The sequence below is a fragment of the Penicillium verrucosum genome (assembly GCF_028828655.1).
Source record: "Penicillium verrucosum strain IBT 35672 chromosome Unknown utg000001l_segment0_segment0, whole genome shotgun sequence".
In the NCBI taxonomy this organism is placed as follows: Eukaryota; Fungi; Ascomycota; class Eurotiomycetes; order Eurotiales; family Aspergillaceae; genus Penicillium; species Penicillium verrucosum.
In genome coordinates this window covers 11,008,874-11,021,932 of record NW_026643210.1, presented here as the reverse complement: position 1 = coordinate 11,021,932, position 13,059 = coordinate 11,008,874, and the positions used below count along the sequence as shown (strand labels likewise).

The following is a 13,059-nucleotide window of genomic DNA, read 5'->3' as shown; positions in this document are numbered from 1 at the left end:
CCCGATGTCGGTCGTATATCTAACTCGGCGTCTAAAAAAATGACGGCGCCGTGGCACGTTTTCATAGATTTCATATTCAAAGGCGCTTATTTGGTTTTTAGCATAAAATTTCTATTATTTCTGAAGCGTTTAGCAAAGGACACTCACTTATCCGTCACCCAACTATATTGTGCAATTCTAGAATTCTACATTAGTTGTTAGTTATTAGGAGATGGCCCTAGAGAAGTATAGGGCTTAGTATAGGGATCAACTTACTTCGAATAGGAGATAAGGCGCTCTAAATCTCTACTCATCCCACAAGCGTAAGCATCATGTGTTAATTTTAGGGCCGCTGGAAAGAATCTCTGTAGGATTCGTGGGTTCGACTTTTCCCCGTAACTGGCCCGGTCCTGTCCCACCTCGAACATCCAGTCCTTGAGATCCCCACCCATGTCACGACAACTAGGAAATGATGATCGTGGAAGGAAGTAAGGAGTCACTAAATCGGATGTCGCACCATTATCAATATCTAAGTGACGAAAATCGATACTTAGATGCTCAACCATCTCATAAGTGAGAACTTGGCCGTCCAAGTTCGAAAGGGATTCACAAATCTCCAATAGGTCACGGTAGCGACCTTCGAGCTGAAGGTATAAAGGCACCATCTTTGCACAGTGCTGATTCATCAAAGGTCGGTGTATTAAGAGGAAGCGATGCTAGATGGAAATGTGAGCAAGATGGACCTAAACACATAGTTAACTATGATATAACTAGTTATCATTAAGAGTTCTTCATCCCGAGGTCGAAATAGGCTTAGTAGGAGCTAGGCGGTGAGCGAGCGGTCAGCCGGCTTTCCCGTACACCGTATCATCAATCGGTCTAGCATGTTTTATCGAGTTCACAACGTAGATTGGCTTATGCTATTTGAAGTTTTGAAGTCGTTCACCTAATCTGCTTCCCCAATCCACTCCTTCTACCCTAAACCATGTCCGGCATTCCCAACCTCCCAGAGACATTTGATGATCTCCCTGACAAGCGTCGATTCTGGCCTGGAGCTGCAGAGTCCGAAGAAGAGGGACTGGGAATGCTCCGCCTTCTAACGCCCGATATAGTTGCTCAAGCTGCGCGAACGCAAATTCAGACCGGCGAGCGAGTATGCCTAAACTGGAACATGGAGAATTTGACCCCAGCAGGTAAAACAAGGGCACCTAACCGTCGAATATAATAAAATAAAACCATAAAACTTACGACTCGAAAAACCAGGGTTTGGGCGCAAACCATTCGAGCACCGCGTCAAATGGGTCGCCGAGGGCGTCGCTTTCGACGACGAGTACCACTTCAACCCACAGCAGTCCTCCCAGTGGGACGGCCTCCGACACCATAATGCGCCAGCACCAACATCAGACGACCAAGACCGACGCCTTTTCTATGGCGGCACGACCGCAAAGGAAATTTTAGATGAGAACTCGTCGCGGATTGGCATCGGATTTTGGGCAAAGAAGGGCATTGCTGGGCGTGGCGTGCTAATCGACTACGTCTCCTATGCGGAGAAGAAAGGTATCAGCGTAAACGCGCTAAGCCGGCAGATGATCTCACTAGATGAGGTGCAGGAGATCGCGCGCGAATGCAATATCAAGTTCCAGAAAGGCGATATCTTTTTCTTGCGCGTTGGCTTGCCTGGGACGTGGGAGCGCATGTCGGCCGAAGATCGGGTGGCTTACAGCCAGCAGGGCATGCCGCAACATGCTGGAATCGAACAGAGTGAGCGGGTGCTGCGCTTTATATGGGATAATCATTTTGCGGCTGTTGCGTCCGATGCTGTTAGCTTTGAGGTTTACCCGGCTTTGAACCCAGAGTTTGATTTGCATCATTATCTTCTGGCTGGTTGGGGTATTCCTATTGGAGAGATGTTTGATTTGGAGGAGTTGGCTGCGACGTGCAAGCGTTTAGGTCGTTGGAGTTTCTTTATCTCGAGTAGTCCGTTGAACTGTACCCGGGGAGTGTCTAGTCCGCCTAACTGCATGGCTATTTTCTAGTCACGTAATAAGTAGTGCCCTGCCTATCCAAAGAAATTTGAAGCTACGGGTAGCAGCTCCTTTGCCCTGCATCCTCCTAGTGCTGCAGCTCTATACTTACTATCAACCACAAGCCCAATTGACAATCGTATACAATTAGGTGAGGATTGCTACAATTAACGCAACAGGTAAACTGGAAAGATGGGTAACCCTGTGCTTCATTCTTGTGGGAGATCAACATTTACCCTGTTTTGATCTTCCCATACACATTCCAACCCCTCAATGTTTTCCCCTTCCCTCCAGTGCCTTTGCTCCTTTGCTGCAAAATACTAAATACTCAATTAAATTCCTACATTCCACATGCTCGAAAAGGTCGTGCGTTAAGACAATGTTTACCCAACCACGATAGTCGCGTGCCATTGCTTCTTGGGAGCCAATACTTAAATCCCATGAGACGCAGTTCCCCGTCAGATTCCTCAAACTAAATATTCTCAGACCATCGATACTCTCTTTAACGCCTTTCCTAACCGGATAATTACTTTATTTACTAAATAACCACACTCTCTGACCAAGATGCACTTCTCTAAGGTAATTCCACCCTTCTATGATATACACTCCGATGTAATCAACTTGCTAACACAACACAGACCCTTGCCACCGCGGCCACCTTTGCTATGACAGTCTACGCCGGCTTCCCTGTCGCCAGCGTCACCTTCCAGTCCTGGGAGAAGTGTGACGTTGGCCACCCCGCAATTGGCGAGCCCAAGTTCTCTGCCGATGTGAGCGCTACTCCCGTGACTTGCGACAAGACCACCGTCAACCGTGACTGGAGTATCGACAACTATTCCTTCCGCGCACACATGGACACCAAGGACACCATCTTCTGCCATGGCGTGACCATCTGGAACAACGACGGCTGCTCTGGCAAGCCTGTGCACTTCCTGCCTTTCCAACACGGCCCCTTCGCCGAGGGCCAGTGTCTCCCTGATATCCTCGAGCCTGGCTATGTCTCCTTCAAGCTGGCTTGTGCGGGTTTCCCCTAGAAGGTGGAAACTTGATTTTTATGCAATGATGACTGTCGGGATTGCCTTGGAATGCCGATGGATACCTACATTCTTTTACCGGCTATTGTCTCTTATGTATTCTTAGTTTGTTTTGATTCACGGATATCTCCGTGGTATTACCGAGGACTTCCTGGGCTATATCTCCCATGATATAATACTTGATAGCATAATATTTTCTACCGCCCAGAAACATCAGTAGTAATAGTACACAGAAACTCATATGCAATCGGTCCCCAACACAGACATTGTATTTCCAACTTCGTCTCAGACCTATAGGCAATGGAAGGAGAGAAGAAGGGGAGGGATTCCTAGCAGTACATGGTTTAGCAAGCAATAAAAGTACGGTCTTTTTGACGGTCTTTTTGACGGTCTTTTTGGCCTCATCTTGAACTCATTAAAAAGAAATTTGGCGTTGCTTTTGAACACTATATAGCACCCGGGCTATACTAGGTCGTATCTTCGCCACCATTGTTCTCGGTTTATTGGTCACTCTTGCGGGTTCTGCTCGGTGCTCGCTGAGACAGACCTCTGTTACCGCGGATGCTGTTTCCATGTTCTTGGGCTTCGTCATGTACATCGCGTGATTTCTGCCCCTTTAGTCTTCCGGAACAGACGCTGAGGGTGAGTCGTGATTGGATGAAACACCACTCGGTTGCTTGCAATGAATATAACGTGGAGGATGTGCAAACTGCACCTGAGGGTCATACAATGAGGTTTGCGTTTTGGTTCTTACGTGCTACTGCACATTCGTTAGTTAGATACCTCGAACACTGTTTTTTTTTTTAGACTTGGAAGCATCTATGTTGGCTATGAAGCAAACGTTCCTAATATACACGTAGCCCGTAGAAAAAGATATGTGCACAGCTGAACAGATAAGACACCGGCCATCAAAATTGAAGAGATTATGCACGCTCAATCGTGAATTGCAAAGATACCTCCCATCTTTGACCCCCAGCGCCATACCCGCCACCCAGCCTGTTGCGAATCAAGCTGGTTATCTTCTCCCGTAGCCGGACAAGATTATCCTCAGAACCATTGACTCGGAGTTTGAGGTTTGCCATACATAGCCCATAATGGACCTGCCAAAATTGAGCATCATCAATGCCGAAAACAGCAGGATCGGCTTTAATATCCTTGATGACATCAGAAACTCCTTGGCCGGAGTAGGACATGAGAAGCATAGAACCTAAAGTCTTCACCAACCGAGTTCCTAGGAAGCACATTGAGAAGGCAATGGTGCCAGACAGGAGCTTATCGAGCCAATCATAGATCCGGATTGAGACCAGGGGTAAAAGCAACAGCAGAGCTGAACAAGAGAGGGTGAGGAAGTGGGAGGGGTTGCTCAAGACCGATGGAAGCGATTGGATATACCCAAATCGCATAGCCTTCCCAATTCGAGCATGGTTCTTGAGACCAATCGCGGACACAAGCGTCGATGAAATGGCTAGAACTGCAGTCACATCCACACTACCCAGAGAAACCCGATCATGGTCATGCGGGTGATGAGGCTCATGGCCAGCCTTTTCGAGGAAATGTTGTAGATTGTGGGAGATGAGATCCATTCCCATAAACAAAAGAAGCACTGCCATCGCGAATCCGGCTAGAACTTCTGCACGTTCGAGGCCGAACGGGTGACGGATAGTCGATCTTTTCCAAACTTCAAAATTGCCCAACACATCAACTGCAACACACAAGAGAGCCCCGAGTGAATCAAACAGAATCAGATGCGACAATGCTGTCATGGCTAGGGACCCATGTGCGGTCCAGAGTGTGTACGCCGCAACGAACATATGGCATAGACTCCACCAGAAGCGGGTCTTTTGGTCCTTCGACATGCTGGATCGGCACTCTTTAAATGTTGGCATGGGAAGGGAGTTCGGGAGGGCTAGGGGCGCACGAGGAGGAGGCTCGAGGAATATCTGGTGCGAGATGCTACTGTGTTTGTACTTGTGGCCACGACGTTGTCCCATGTTCTGAAACACGAGGCAATAAGTTAGCATCACCACCATCACAGGCCATCAGCGCAATTCAACTCACCGATTTGATCACTGGGCTCTTCGCCATAACGGTAGTATTGAAATTGAATGGCCCGGCGGGGGATGGTTCGCCCGAGCCATTCTCGATCGGTGTCTCTGCATATTCAGGCGAGGTTGCCAGATTGAAAGAGGACTTCGTGGGGCTCAGAGTATCTCTGCTTTCATCATTCATGATACCTTTCGGAAAGGAGGCCTTAAGCGGCGAGAGGGAATTGCGATCGATGAGTATCCCTGAGTTGATCTGGGGGGGCATGTTCGTCGTCCGCTGGCGGAGTGGGAGTGCGCGGCGGGAGAGGGAGAGGAAGGTTCGAAGCCATCGCGCTGGCTTTGCGAACAGAGTGCCTTTATTAATTGATGGTTCCTATGTACATACACATGAGTACACATGGAGGTCCATGCTGGGGCTATCAACCCCCCGGACGAGCCCCGGTGTTTCTGCCGAACATCACGTGGGCGGCCTAAAGGCACCCGGAAACCTAAAAGCCTTAGCGCTTCTGAACAAGAGACTGAATGCATTGAATGCGTTGTATGTTCATGGGGATTATTTATACGAAAAGAAGCGAAAGAGTAAATCTTAGTAGTACCCGATGTATTTAAAATCTTATTTCATACAAGCCTATTATCTGCAGAAACATGCACAAGTACGAAAGACTTCATTGGTTGTGATGCCATAAGCTGGCGTGGGGACCCTGGGGCCTAGTTTCATACTGAGTGGTCATTTTTTCTACTTGTATCTCAATCACATAGAGAGAGAGATATATATATATATATATACAGAGAGAAGTAGTTGCTGTACGGCACACCATATGGTATAGGTAGGTAGGTGAGAAATGTATTGGGAGAGGACCTGGATATATATATGGCAAATGTCCGAACTGGTTCACAATGGACTAAACAGACTTCATGTCTCTCGAGGTCCTCTTTCCTAGATATAGTTGTTTAATAAACTATCAAATTTGAATTGTTCAAGACAAAACAGGCACAGTAAAAGCTAAACTTGATTTGTTCGAAAGGAAAGTCGGGGATACAGTTCTGGTATATAAATAACCTGGTCATAAAATCAATTTGCTTCGCAACGCTCAACGATAATTTACAAATTTACACTATTTCAATATATCGCTTCAACTCCCTATAATCGAGTTAGTATTGCATTCATCGGTAGCACAATATTTCCGACTTACCAATCAGTCACGGCCTCTCTCCAAAGACCCAATTCATGCTGTCTTGTGGCTGTGAAGAAATCTACAAACTCCGAACTCAGAAGATCACGCGCAATGCTTCCTGGAGCAGAGAAACGATCCAAAGCCTTGTCCAGAGTATTCGGCAGAAGCTCTGGACGGTCCCCTGGGGTGCGTGCAGACATCGGCGGGACTTTGATCTCGAGTTTCTTCTGTACACCCCTCCAGCCCGCTGCAAGGATGACACTCAGCGCGTAATGGGGATGCAGATCAGCTCCAGGAATTCGGATTTCAAAGCGTGTGGCACCTGGCTTGCATACTGGTGCTGTAATAAGGCGGATTGAGGCAATCCGGTCCTCGAGCCCCCAGCTAATGTGCACTGGTGCCCAATAGTTTTCAACGAGGCGCTTATATGAGTTCACAGTTGGCGCAAATAATGGCATTATATCTGGCAAAGCTTCCAGAAGCCCAGCGAGGAAATGACGTCCGGTTTCGGAGAGGTGTGCGATGTCCGACCATTGAGGGTCTACCTCAGGTGTCTCTCTTGCAAACAGGTTCTTCCCATCATCGTCGGCAAGTGAGACGTGGATGTGTCCGGAGCTGCCTGGCATTCCTTGCATGGGCTTGGCCATGAAGCATGGAGTAACGCCGTGGTCCACCCCCAGGGATTTGGTTAAGAGTCTGTCGACTTGTTAGCTCTGGCAGCAACAGATGATTTGCGGTATTCGGGGCACTCACTTGAATAAGGCCACTTTATCTGCCATTTCGCTAATTTCAGAAACCTTCAAAGCCTATGTAAAGTATCAGAGGAGTTCATGGAATGACTTGGATGGATGACATACTGCTTCATACACGCCGGGCCCGCCCTCAGTGTGCCATCCTTCAATTCCGCAGTTGATCTCCGCACTGGTATTGAAAATATCGTAGAAGTACTTCTTGTTGGCAACCGGTCGCGTTGAGCTATAGCAGAACATGCCAGCTGTAATTGGCCGCAGGGCACTAGGGGCATTTTTCTCTAGGAAAGTAGCGAGGTTGGGATGCTGGGAGCCTGTACTGCCATATCCGTCTTCGGAGGGAGTCTGGAAATTCATAAATTCAAGCTCGACTGTCTAGTGTCAGCCCTTCAGATCTCTTCAGCCAGATTTGCCTTGAACTTACCTCCTGCTAAAGCATGAAGGCCCTCTCCCGCAAGCTTATCGCACAGACCCCTCAACATACTCCTCCCATCTGCAGAAACCGGGCGTGTATCATCAAGAAATCGTACTAGAAAGAAAGGAATGTTTTCTTCCCACGGCAGACGGCGGAACGAGTTCAGATCTGGAACAGCTAGGAAGTCTGCGTATCCTGATTCCGGGGGCGCGACCCGTGCATCGGTTGTCCATAGCATATCGTGCATATCCCAACCGAAAAGAGCTGAGCTGAAGCCAAATCCCTTTTCTGCGATCCCAAGGAACTTCTCCTTGGCCATAACCTTACCACGAAGCACTCCATCGCTGTCGATACCGGCGACTTTGACTTTGATGTCGTCGGCGAGAAGGGTGGGAAGTGATTCGACAGTGATCATGGTGGGCGTGATCATTATGAGGAAATTTCAACAATTGCAGCAAGACTGACTAACGAAGTCCAGCAGTTGGGGTTTGAATTGAAAGGGATATATTTCTATGGCTTTATACAATTGCGCGAATAGTGGATTGTGAGGTTGCGGATCCAACATGTGGTCAAAATTAATGCCGCGCATCTCTCAGGTCGAAAATAATCCCGCGCGGTGCAGACGATAGTAATTTCTTTACACGCAAAGAAAATAATGGATGTCATGAAGCTATGATTATCACGGAGATGCTCCGCGGTCCGCGCTGTGGGGTTGTAGATAGCGCGCTTATCCTGTCGAAGTGATTGTGATACAAAATTTGAGAGTCAGACTTGATAATAAATCGCATCGAATTGATTCATTATGAATTGTGAATCTAGAATGGAAGTACCCATCTCCAGCATGACATCTTCCATTCGTATTCACGTAGCCATTCTCGTGTGTGACACGCCTATCCAGCCTGTTCTCAGAAAGTATGGCGACTACTACACGATATTCCAAGCCCTTTTGAGGCAAGCCTTTAAGGATTTGGAAATATCTGAGAACATCAATGACATTACAGTGGAATTTAGTGAACATCAGATGGTGGACAATAACCGATTTCTTGATCTAGAGAAAGTCGACGCCGTTCTTCTGACTGGAAGCAGTACGTTACCATTAATTCCAATGTCCGAATGGTGTGACTAATTATACTTGATAGAACACGACGCCTGGGCTGAAGATCAGTGGATCTGTGACCTCACAAGCAACATTCGTGAGACTGTTTTAACACACAAGAAGCCCGTGGTTGGGATTTGTCTCGGACATCAGATTCTTGCTCGGGCACTGGGAGCTCGAGTTGGCAGAAGCGAAACTGGGTGGGAGGTTTCTGTCGAGAAGCTTACCCTGACTGAGGCAGGGAAGAAACTGTTTGGAAAGGATACACTGGTAAGTGAAGAAACACCCAAACAAGCCCAATCGAGTGGGATTCTGATTAAATACAGAGTATCCAGCAAATGCATCGGGATATTGTCTTTGATACTCCAGTCGATTGCGCGAATCTCGCTACAAGTCCCAAATGTGAAGTTCAGGGTCTTTACTTGCCCAGACAGGTGCTGTCGGTACAAGGACATCCGGAATACAATGAAGGTATCATGTCATATCTGCTTGAAGCCAGACATGATAATGGGATATTTGGCGATGAACTGTACAAGGATGGGTTATCCCGAGTGGGTGAATCCCACGATGGGCGGTTGATAGCGAAGGCAATTGCAAGATTCATAGTCGATGCGAAGACCAAATAATTCGAGAAGATACAAAATAAAGTGCTATTGTTACATGAGTGAGATACAAAGAATAATAGCACAACATATATGCAGAATTAAAAAAGAAAAAGAAGGAAAAGAAAGATAAGGTGTCAGACCTGCAACCGCGCCACCGGCTCCGCACTATAAAGTCCCCCTCTCCCACTTTTTCCCAGACTAGATACACAACCTACACTATGTCAAACCAAATTCGTACCATCTGCCCCTCGACCCATGAGGTTATTTTTGACCAGCCTGGCACTTCGCTCGAAGAAGCTATCAAAGTTGCTGTTGCCTCAAAGCAAGCTTTTGAGTCTTACAAAACAACTTCTCTGGACGACCGGAAAGGCATTGTGAAACAAGCATTGGACATCATTGAGCAACGCCGCGATGAACTGGCTAGAGAACTGACTGCGCAAATGGGGCGACCCATCCGGTACTGTGCATCAGAGATCAACACTATGCGTCTGCGCGCCGAGTACTTGATGGATATTGCCGAAGAGAGCCTGTCCGATCTCCCTGGTCGACCAGAAACCGGCTTCCGGCGAACGGTCAAACGTATTCCCGTGGGACCAGTACTTATCGCGGGTGCTTGGAATGTGAGTAAACAGTTTCGTTGAAGTATCCACATGCTTGCTCATCAATATGATAGTACCCTTACCTGACTACTGTCAATGCTCTTGTCCCGGCACTTCTTGCTGGAAACAGCGTTATATTGCGCCCTTCGCCGCAGACTCCGCTATTTGGAAACAGACTACTCGAGATCTTTACCGGGGCAGGTCTTCCCCCTCAGGTCCTTCAGGTCCTTCATATTGGAAACCTGGATGTTTTGGATCAGGTGGCACAAATTCCTGAGATCCAGTCTGTCTCATTTACTGGATCAACTGCAGGTGGGATCAGACTCAGGGAGGCAACCGCCCAACACATCAAGCCCGTCAACCTCGAACTTGGTGGAAATGATCCCGCATATGTTCGTCCAGATGCCGATGTGAAACACGTTGCAGAGCAGCTTGTGGACGGAGCTGTTTTCAATTCCGGACAGAGTTGCTGTTCCATTGAGCGGGTATATGTGCATGAGAATGTTTACGATGACTTTGTTTGCGCCGTGCAGGAGGAGTTGAAATCGTGAGTTTGATCACACTCAAAAGAGTATATATATCTCTCTGACATTCAAATCAGGTATAAACTTGGTGATCCGCAGGATTCAAGCACAACCACAGGCCCTGTCATCTCAACGCAGGCCATGGAGAAAATCACTGCGCATGTCCAGGATGCAATTGCTAAAGGAGCTGTTAACTCTACCCCCAGAACCTAAGTTTTGACGTGGCGAGCAATCCTCAGATGCAAAAGGGTAACTTTGTCTCTCCGGTTGTTTTGACCAATGTCAACCATACCATGGCTACAATGAAGGAGGAGACTTTCGGTCCCGTGATGCCAATCATGAAGGTCTCCAGTGATGATGAAGCTATTGCATTGATGAATGACAGCGATTATGGTCTGACGGCGAGCGTCTGGACGAAAGATATCACTCGCGGAGAGGAGTTGATCGATCGCATTGAGGCCGGTACGGTATTCATTAATCGCTGCGACTATCCAAGCCCGGTAAGACATCTCTCCAACTTCTGAACAGACTTGTTGTTGGTTCAATAATGCTAATATTGGAGGTTAGGACCTTGCTTGGACGGGTTGGAAGACCTCGGGTTTGGGATGCACTCTTGGCCCACGTGGATACGATGGATTCGTGAAGCTGAAGAGTTACCACGTCAAGGATGGCTCGACATGAGTAGACAGTTTTGAGGATGATTAAATAGTGCTGTAAACTGGCACAATTCAAGAAATTTCAATATCATTGGTTTTGTTCAATTATTCCTGAATCTAAGCCTAACTCCTACAACTTTAACACAGAGCCATCAAGACAAGAATCAACCATAGCCTGATGAAATTTGTAATTGGGGGTAATACATATGAGCTCTTGAATATCCTTGGATATCTGAATTGAATTACTCAACATATTGTATCAAGCTCATCCAAATAGCCCCACTATAGCGCGGTCCCGAACCGCGGTGCCTTAAGCCCGATTACGGGCGGCTATAGTGACCACCTTCCATAACTCTCTCATTGGTCTATATCGCTTGGCAGTCACTTTGACCCAGTTATATAGTTAGTAGTAATGTTGAACCTAGATGACACTATGATACCTTATAATGCCTTAGAAAAGATATCTAGAAAGATACTCGAAAGACATCTCAAAAGACAACCAGAAAGACCCTAAGAAGAACATCCAAAAAAGATGATCTAGTAAGATGTTAGCCCTGTGTAGTTAACTATGTAAAAGAGAAGTTGAAATTAATGTACTTTACTTCAAGAAGGCGGTGATAAAATAGGCTATAACACTAGCCAATGAGAGAGTTATGTGACGGTGATCCCTATAATCACCCGTACCCGATACCCCACCAAAGATAGTCAACAATACGATCGAACTCTGCCTCATGCACCTCAATGGTTGAAGATCTACCTAGGTACCTAATAGCTACCCCTCATGCCCCGCGTGTTGAGCTCACCGCGCCAGCGGGGTGGTAGAAGCGCGATAGAGCTTCGAACTCACACCACCTTTCTTTGTGGGTCGAAATGACTTGAAAAAGGGGGATTATAGCGCGGTGAGTCGCGGTTGGGTCTAATGTATTATGTGGGTTGGATATCGGGAGCTGATCCGGTACGGAGAGGGTACAGCGTAGCGTACAGTGTAGATTGAATGATTAGAGATTGGAAATGCTATAAATCCAGGCCTTTACCAAGGACCTACGCTCTGCAGTCCTTTTTTATTCATTCTTGTTTCAGCACACTGTTTCATTCTCCCCAGCTCCGTTTATCATATACTATCACGCATACACAATATCAAAATGGTCGGACGTCTTGAAGGCAAGAATGCCATCGTCACCGGTGCAGCGGGGTATGTGGCTCTATCCATCCACCCTGTGACAAATCAAACAATAAAAGACACAACTAACAAGAAGCAGAGGTATTGGCCTCGAAACCACAATTCTCATGCTCCGCGAAGGCGCCTCCGTCCTAATGGCCGACATTAGTGACGCAGGCCTCAACAAAGCCCTATCCAAGGTGGAAAGTGTCGTGCCCGCGTCAACCCGCACCGGAAAAGTCGAAACCAAAGTAGTCGATGTCTCAAACGAATCCCAAATCGAAGCAGCAGTCGCTCATCTCGATGTCTGGGGTGGACTGGATATCATCTTCAATAATGCTGGAATCATGCACCCCAAGGATGGAGATTCGGAAGAGTGTCCCGAGGATATCTGGGACCGCACAATGAATATAAATGTGAAGGGCGTGTGGTACGGCTCGAAGCATGCCGTGCGCGCATTCCGGAGGCACGGCAAAAAGCGCGCTAGCGTGATCAATACTGCTAGTATGGTTGCTCTGGTTGGGGCTGCGACGCCACAGTTAGCGTATACCGCTAGTAAGGGTGCTGTACTGGCAATAACCCGGGAGCTGGCTATTGTTCATGCTCGTGAAGGGTTCCGATTCAACTCCCTGTGTCCTGCACCTCTCAAGTATGTCGATGTTTTACCCTTTCCCCATTTAAACCTTTTGATGGAACTGACATTTAGATAGCACTCCTCTGTTGCAGGATTGGCTTGGTGACGATAAGGAAAAGCGCTTCCGTCGTGAGGTGCATTTCCCTACCGGTCGGTTTGGCGAGGCGGTTGAACAGGCCCATGCGGTTATCTTCCTTGCTAGCGACGAGAGTAGTTTCGTGAATGCTACTGACTTTGTCGTCGATGGTGGCTTGACAAAGGCATATGTTACGCCTGAGGGTCCGGCGACGGAAGCACCGAAGAACTTGGCTGCATGAGCGGGTAGCGGATTTTCTAGTTTTTACATAATATGCGTAACAGAATGA

The 13,059-nt window shown here is 47.5% G+C and overlaps 9 protein-coding genes across 9 annotated transcripts; 6 read left to right on the top strand and 3 right to left on the bottom strand.

Moving 5' to 3' along the window:
- Positions 1–143: 143 nt before the first annotated feature.
- N7516_004035 (uncharacterized protein) lies at positions 144–644 on the bottom strand (the record flags this gene model as incomplete). Its single annotated transcript, XM_057216755.1, has 2 exons — positions 144–162; positions 256–644. 2 exons carry the CDS (start codon positions 642–644, stop codon positions 144–146), a joined length of 408 nt encoding a protein of 135 aa, XP_057078638.1.
- A 320-nt stretch (positions 645–964) lies between these two features.
- Positions 965–2,015, top strand: N7516_004034 (uncharacterized protein; the record flags this gene model as incomplete). Its single annotated transcript, XM_057216754.1, has 2 exons — positions 965–1,172; positions 1,243–2,015. The coding sequence occupies 2 exons, from the start codon at positions 965–967 to the stop codon at positions 2,013–2,015; spliced, it is 981 nt and encodes a 326-aa protein (XP_057078637.1).
- A 552-nt stretch (positions 2,016–2,567) lies between these two features.
- On the top strand, positions 2,568–3,037 carry N7516_004033 (uncharacterized protein; the record flags this gene model as incomplete). Its single annotated transcript, XM_057216753.1, has 2 exons — positions 2,568–2,582; positions 2,642–3,037. 2 exons carry the CDS (start codon positions 2,568–2,570, stop codon positions 3,035–3,037), a joined length of 411 nt encoding a protein of 136 aa, XP_057078636.1.
- A 923-nt stretch (positions 3,038–3,960) lies between these two features.
- Positions 3,961–5,347, bottom strand: N7516_004032 (cation efflux family protein family; the record flags this gene model as incomplete). The annotated part of the gene is made up of 2 exons (XM_057216752.1): positions 3,961–5,031; positions 5,096–5,347. The coding sequence occupies 2 exons, from the start codon at positions 5,345–5,347 to the stop codon at positions 3,961–3,963; spliced, it is 1,323 nt and encodes a 440-aa protein (XP_057078635.1).
- An 845-nt stretch (positions 5,348–6,192) lies between these two features.
- N7516_004031 (glutamine synthetase family protein) lies at positions 6,193–7,851 on the bottom strand (the record flags this gene model as incomplete). Its single annotated transcript, XM_057216751.1, has 5 exons — positions 6,193–6,223; positions 6,276–6,953; positions 7,011–7,063; positions 7,115–7,377; positions 7,431–7,851. 5 exons carry the CDS (start codon positions 7,849–7,851, stop codon positions 6,193–6,195), a joined length of 1,446 nt encoding a protein of 481 aa, XP_057078634.1.
- Positions 7,852–8,262: 411 nt separating this feature from the next.
- Positions 8,263–9,143, top strand: N7516_004030 (type 1 glutamine amidotransferase; the record flags this gene model as incomplete). The annotated part of the gene is made up of 3 exons (XM_057216750.1): positions 8,263–8,506; positions 8,561–8,787; positions 8,844–9,143. The coding sequence occupies 3 exons, from the start codon at positions 8,263–8,265 to the stop codon at positions 9,141–9,143; spliced, it is 771 nt and encodes a 256-aa protein (XP_057078633.1).
- Positions 9,144–9,340: 197 nt separating this feature from the next.
- N7516_004029 (uncharacterized protein) lies at positions 9,341–10,458 on the top strand (the record flags this gene model as incomplete). The annotated part of the gene is made up of 3 exons (XM_057216749.1): positions 9,341–9,742; positions 9,796–10,268; positions 10,323–10,458. The coding sequence occupies 3 exons, from the start codon at positions 9,341–9,343 to the stop codon at positions 10,456–10,458; spliced, it is 1,011 nt and encodes a 336-aa protein (XP_057078632.1).
- Positions 10,459–10,484: 26 nt separating this feature from the next.
- Positions 10,485–10,926, top strand: N7516_004028 (uncharacterized protein; the record flags this gene model as incomplete). The annotated part of the gene is made up of 2 exons (XM_057216748.1): positions 10,485–10,745; positions 10,813–10,926. 2 exons carry the CDS (start codon positions 10,485–10,487, stop codon positions 10,924–10,926), a joined length of 375 nt encoding a protein of 124 aa, XP_057078631.1.
- A 1,107-nt stretch (positions 10,927–12,033) lies between these two features.
- Positions 12,034–13,011, top strand: N7516_004027 (oxidoreductase, short-chain dehydrogenase/reductase family; the record flags this gene model as incomplete). Its single annotated transcript, XM_057216747.1, has 3 exons — positions 12,034–12,093; positions 12,161–12,709; positions 12,771–13,011. Exons 1-3 carry the CDS (start codon positions 12,044–12,046, stop codon positions 13,009–13,011), a joined length of 840 nt encoding a protein of 279 aa, XP_057078630.1. The 5' UTR covers positions 12,034–12,043.
- Positions 13,012–13,059: the final 48 nt, after the last annotated feature.